The sequence below is a fragment of the Rhopalosiphum maidis genome, chromosome 2 (genome assembly GCF_003676215.2).
Source record: "Rhopalosiphum maidis isolate BTI-1 chromosome 2, ASM367621v3, whole genome shotgun sequence".
Classification (NCBI taxonomy): Eukaryota; Metazoa; Arthropoda; class Insecta; order Hemiptera; family Aphididae; genus Rhopalosiphum; species Rhopalosiphum maidis.
The window spans coordinates 1694026-1700568 of NC_040878.1; the positions used below are offsets into that span (position 1 = coordinate 1694026).

Below are 6543 nucleotides of genomic sequence, written 5' to 3' on the forward strand. Positions count from 1 at the left end.
ATTTTTTTTTTTTTTTTTTAATGGTAATTAAAATATTTATATCATACTAGACAAATATTTAATATTAAAGTAAGCAACTTATTTAATTATTTAAGACTAATCATCTATTTAAAATACATTTAAGTTTCAGAATTTTAAAACCTATATTGTTTTCATATGATTAGTTTTTGGAATTTTTTTATTTTTATAAAATTATTGTTAAATGTAAATATATGTTTTCTAGGAGATAAACGTATGGATAAATTTTCTCCAGCAACTTGTGAATTGTTTGGGCACTTGGTATTTAAAGGTAATATAGAAATTATTTATAAGTTTTGTACTTTTTTAGTTAATAATTTGCATAAATTTTTAAAATATAATTAACTCTTATTGTGTAACCACTTTGTTAGATAAAACTTAATTATAGAACCAAAAAATTATATTTTAAGAAATAATATGTATTGATAATTTTTTTTTCCAAGATTCCTGTTAAAATGAATATTAAATAGTGTTATGCAACTAGTTTCTATGGTTACTATTAATAATAGTATTAATCCATGTCCGATCTTACCTATTGGCCATCAATAGTTTTAACTGAAACACACCTAAAAACCTTTTATAGTCTTAAAATTATTCTATTAATTCAATTAGTCATGATATAAGTTATATTTTGTTTCAGATAAATCTGAGTTTTCTGAGGTAACGGAAAATAGTGTGACCAAAATTCTTACAGATGTTACAGAATCTCCATTTTTATTAATTGAAAATGACATAAAAAATTTGTACTTAAACTTATGAAGTAAGTTAAAAGCTTAAAAATAAAAGTTATGTTGAATTACCAATTTGTTTTAATTTTTATTAAAATCTAGTTTATTCTATTACTCTTACAATAGTTTTCACTTTTTCAGTGAAATTAAGAGATAAATTTTCACTCCTTACTATATGTGTTTACAATTGTATTGCCATAGTAACTCAACTAATGTTGTTTTTACTTGGATTATTAGCCGACTAGTTTTTTTAGAAATGTTTTAATTTATATAATACTATAATAAATTAAACATGGAGCTTTATAGGCTAGATTATACATTGTTAGGCATGGTTTCTTCTAATTGTATGAAAGTTTTGCCAATATCTCAAAATGATGAAGCTGAAAAGAAGACACAAAAAGTAATATACTATAGAAAAAATATATATAATTTATTTTTACTATTTATTTTGACATAAAATGTAGATCATTGTTGGCGATCAAGAAGGAATTGTTCAAATGTTTCAAATCCGCAAAGGAAAAATAAACATGTTATTTAAAACTCTACCTTTAGAAAAAATAACTGAAGTTTGTTTAGGAGGAACTCTTGGTATCTAATTAATTTATTAGTTCAATTGAAATTTATGATTATTAATTCGGATAAATAATACCTTCCAAGGTACTGTTCAAGATAAAATATTTTTGTCAATGGGTACATCTGTTCGCGGTTATACTAAAAAAGGTCGAATGTTTCTTAGTTTTGATACTGGATTATTGGAATCAATTAAATGCATGTGAGTGGAATCTGAAAATAACTGATGTATAATTTGTTGATTGAGATCTAATTAACTAAATAAATGGTTATGTTAAATATATTATAAATTATAATCCATAAAATATACTTGTTAAGAAATTTCAAATTAATTATCATCTGAAATTAATTACTAATTGTAATGAATTTAAAATAAAAAAAAAATTTTTTTAGGTATGTTACTGGGAATGAACTTTTGGTATCGGGGAAACATATATTTAATCACTTTAATGATTGCAAAGATATTAGCACTTATTTATGCCCAGAAGTAATTAATAGCATTATAACATTAGATGTAATAAAGGTAAAGTAAACTATAATTTATCATTAAAACTTTTTGAAATTTTTTGTTATCTAAGTATAAATAATTATTTAGATGCAAGGTGTAATGCCTATTCTAGCATGTGCTGATTTATGTATTAGAATACTTGAAGGTTCAACTGTGAAAGAAATATTTTATTTGTCATCAGAACCAATTTGTTTGCATTTAATGAAAAACAATGGGGGTTCATATGGAAATGAATTATTAGTGGGACTTCAAAGTGGTCATGTTGTACTTCTTAAAATAGAAAAGTATATTTTAATTTTAAATGTTGATAACATTATATTATATTAGTACTAAAATTTAAATTAATTTATTATTTACTTATTAGAAATGCTTCTACTAGTATACTTTGGGAACTTATAACTCAATCAAAACAAGGAGCCATAACATGTATTGATTGTTATGAATTTAACGGAGAGGATCATCTTTTAATTGGGCGCCAAAGTGGATCGGTTGAAGTTTATTCATTAGAATCACATTCTGTTCCTATTGAAAAATATAAATATGTAATTTTTATACATATTATAATTTTAAGCTACTGTCAATGTATTTATTATAATAATTAATATTATTTAAGAGTTGTTCAGAAAGTATAACTTCAATTCAAGGTGGAGCTATAAGAAATTTTGGTATTCCAGAAATTGTTGTCACAACTTTTACAGGTTAAGTTAAATTAACTAACCAACACTTAATACTTAAACAATGATTTCTGTATAATTTATTTTAGGTTGGCTTTTTGGATTAACTTTTGTTGATCAACATATTGATAAAGAAATTGTATTGGAATCATCAAACATAATTTTAAATGATGAGAAACAAAAAATATTAGATATAAGGTAAAATATATTATGTTTCAACTTTTGTTAAATTAACAACAACTCTTAAATACACATAATTTATAGGTAGTTTATTTATTGGCACTATTTATGTAATGTATATTATGTACATTTATTAAATTTTTTTATTTTAGTTTGTTCCTCCTATAATATTTACCATATAAACTATAATTTAGTTAATATGTAATTTGTATCTAAATATTGCAGGACTGAAGTAAGTGATCTGGAAAGACAAGTTGCTATAGAAAGAAACAAATATTTAGAATTCACCCAAAAAAGTTCAAGACCCTCTGTTTTACCTTATTTAGCTATTAAGAATTCTGTAAGTATAATATATAATTTTTCAAAAAAAAGTAGTTAATTAAGTATATAGTATATAGTAAATGAAAAATGTTTAATTTTTTTCCATAGATGTTTTTAGATTCTGAAAATTTAATTTATCATTTAATAATTGAATTAGAAGCCACTATTGATAATGTTTTATTGCAATGCAATTGTTTAGTTAATTTGATTGACGTTGAAAATAATAATAACGCAGTTGTAAGCAAGAGTAAATGTAAAGAAGAGGTATAGTAGTTTATATTATGTATTTATTTAATTATAAATTAAAGTGCAACAACTAAAATTAATAATTGTTAAATATGAATAAATGTAAGTGTACTAAATAAATTGAAAAACAGTTTTTAACTATGTATTTTTAATTTATTAAAAATACCATTTCAAAAATGTTTGTCTTTTGTCACATTTTTTATAATTTATATAGTTATTGTATTTTAAAGATATGTTAATATATTTACTTATTCAGTATGTATTTAAAAATATATAGGTATAACTCTTAATAACCAAAAATAGTTTATTTAAAAGATTTAACGAGTTGGTCATATTTTTATTCATTTTTTTTTATCAATTTCTATACTGTTATTTATAGCCAATTTTCATCAAAATATTCTTATTATATTATTAAAAGTAGTTTTATTTCAATAATGTTTAATTTTGAAAATTTCAATTATAAATTTTAAACAAATTAAATGAGGGCTCCATCTAAAAATAAAGTGTTTAAGATTTTGTAAGCTATCTCCCCCTATTCATCAGTGCCAAACTAACACTTTATTAAAAATAAATATTGTTATTAATAAAATTTTCATTCATATTACATTTTTTTTTTTAGGACAATAATAAATTATTGATTACATACAGATGTCAATTAAACACAACAAAATTAGAATTGAAAATGTGGTCACACGAAGGTGATCATGGAATTTTAACTGCTTATATTACACCTCTATTACAACCTAAATGTTGTCAAGTCTGTAAATTTCCTATCAAGCCACTTTTATATCATCAGAGAACTAAAAAAAATATAGTGTAAGTTGTATAAATATTAGGTATCTTCATTTTTATTTAAAAAAATGTATTACAGTGTACTATCGATTTTCCGTGGAATAGGGTGGCAGGACATCCACGGATAATCCGAAAAATCAAAATTTATGAAATTAAAGTATCAAGAATTACTAAAAACTATTAATATGTATTAAACAAGAGTATTGTATTTTATGTTGTTATCCAGTAATTGGCTATCACAACCCAATTAAACCAATAATTATGTATAATGTAAAGATACATATTTTTTTTGTATACATATAAGTATGTAGATGATTCCGCAGAAGACAACGGATAATCCGCAAGGTGAATAGTCCGCTCGCAAATAATCGAGAGTACACTGTATTTTAAACACTTCTTTGTAAAAAGATATGGCTACTAAGATTATAATTATTAATTTTGTTAAGTTAAATATATATATATATAAGAGATAAAATATGTTTGGTTTTGGGTAAAAACTGATGCCATTAAAATATTTAAAAAAATATATTATTTTCAGCTATCAACCTCAGAGTTTTTTGACAGTATCTGGTGGATTTAGTCTTTCAGAAGCTCATTTGTGGATTTCAAACTGCTTGCCAGGGTTTCCTGAAAAACCAGCTTCTCAAGAAAACTTGGAATATTCTTTTGAATCAATAATATTAGATACAGTTTTATTGTGTGCTTATAGGTAGTTTATTTAATCATGTTTAAGTACCATTAACCTAGATTTAATAATATTATTGTTTTATCATTATTTTAGTCGGGGATCAATAAACATAAAGACTGACAATATTACTGCGATTGCAATCCTCAAGGACAACTTCAGTAAAGATGCTACAAGGAAAAATATTAAATTGGACATGACTTATGGTTTGTATATTGGATTATTCAATATAATTTATGGTTCATTGACACATGTTTATTGTATACAGAAATATCAGAAAATAGTTTAATATTGATGATTGATGCAATTGTTTCTAAATTGAAAACTGACATAAAAAATGACAAAACATTGAAGCTTATTAATGCTATAAAACAACTATCAGTCAATCCTAATACAAATGGAGAATCACTCACAAAAGAGTATTTACTAATGATTTCCAATGAAGACAAATTAAAAAAAGAAGCATCTCAGAGACCATCACGCATGCAGCGTTTACAAGGTGTGATAATTAAAAGAAATTAATTTTTCAATTTTAATTTTATTATTTTAATTTTTACTGATTTAGCTATTATGTTGGCATTGTTTGATGATTGGCACAAATTGAAAGGGTTAAATATGAAGCCTAACTCGCGAGAGGATTTACAAGAAGCTCTACAGACAAGCAATACATTGGATTCATTAATTAGCATGTTTGAACTTTAAATGTTCCCTAATTAATTTAATAAAGTAATACATCAATTAATTATTATGCATAAATGATAAATCTATAAATACCTATATATAATATAACAGTCAAATACCATTTCCTCATTAATCGCTCATTCATCTTCAAAACGATTTCTTTAATGTATTAGAATATTAGATGTGCAATAAGAAGGGATTATTAAAAATTCGGCTTTTGAAGATGGGCTTATTCAAGGATTGTGTTTCGGCAAACAAAAATTGAAAATTTTTTTTTACATATAGGATTGCCAATGGTTGATTAATAAAATGGCATCATTGACAACAGAAAACAATAATATAAATATTATATCTTTTAGTTAACATTTAACAGCTTAATACAAGGTAAATCCACTAGTAATATTTAATTTGTCACAAGCAATGTTATTCTGCATGACGCAGAATCAGCAATAATTAATACTTTCCTAATTACTAAATATATCTATTTTAACGAATAACCCTTATAAAAATTCACAGTTTTCGATAAATTTTCTTAAAATTGTCATCGATAGATTCAGCAAGATGCAAGACTCATAGCGGCATATACTCATATAGCATATAGGCTACTTTTTTTTGCTTTTTTTTTAATTTTTAAATCGATAAATATTGAATATAGCTGACTTAACTGACAATGAGCTATCATAGTTTTTTGTAAAGGTGTCTATTTTGTTGCCATTGGTTACAAAAGATATAGTAGTTAAATACCTCACAAGTTGTTAATTTTTTGATTAAAAATATCAAAAAATCTTTTGTCACAGTATTTTTTTATAAGCGTTTTTGCATTTTTTTATTTTGATAAAATTGGTAACCTAATCTAACCTAACCTTTTTTTACTTTGGGATAGGTTAAATTATTCGGAAAATTAAAACCATCCATGTTTATCGTAATTTATAAATTGTAATATGTTTCACATCATAATAACAGAGCCTATGAACCATTTAAACCATTTAAAATATATCACGGAGAACCCTTTTAAAGTTAAAAACGAAAAAAAATTGTATTAGGTACCCAACAATTAGTAAATAGGCAATTCGTTTTTACGGAATGTAGTTCCGGTTAGTAATCCTAGTTTACGCTAGTTCAAAATCAAAAGGTGAAAGG

At 24.1% G+C, this 6543-nt stretch overlaps 1 protein-coding gene across 3 annotated transcripts; it reads left to right on the plus strand.

The window, feature by feature from the left end:
• The first annotated feature begins 656 nt into the window (after window positions 1-656).
• LOC113552095 (Bardet-Biedl syndrome 7 protein homolog) lies at window positions 657-5478 on the plus strand. Of its 3 annotated transcripts, XM_026954780.1 has the most exons (16): window positions 738-778; window positions 1053-1146; window positions 1211-1334; window positions 1404-1518; window positions 1710-1839; window positions 1912-2108; window positions 2189-2366; window positions 2438-2522; window positions 2588-2696; window positions 2904-3018; window positions 3108-3263; window positions 3865-4061; window positions 4576-4746; window positions 4819-4928; window positions 4991-5221; window positions 5288-5478. In XM_026954780.1, exons 1-16 carry the CDS (start codon window positions 774-776, stop codon window positions 5422-5424), a joined length of 2154 nt encoding a protein of 717 aa, XP_026810581.1. In that variant the 5' UTR covers window positions 738-773; the 3' UTR covers window positions 5425-5478. The 3 variants fall into 3 exon arrangements, with proteins under 3 accessions (XP_026810582.1, XP_026810581.1, XP_026810580.1); XM_026954779.1 differs by lacking the exon at window positions 738-778 and having other exon boundaries at window positions 819-1146; XM_026954781.1 differs by lacking the exons at window positions 1053-1146; window positions 1211-1334; window positions 1404-1518 and having other exon boundaries at window positions 657-778.
• The last annotated feature ends 1065 nt before the right edge of the window (window positions 5479-6543 follow it).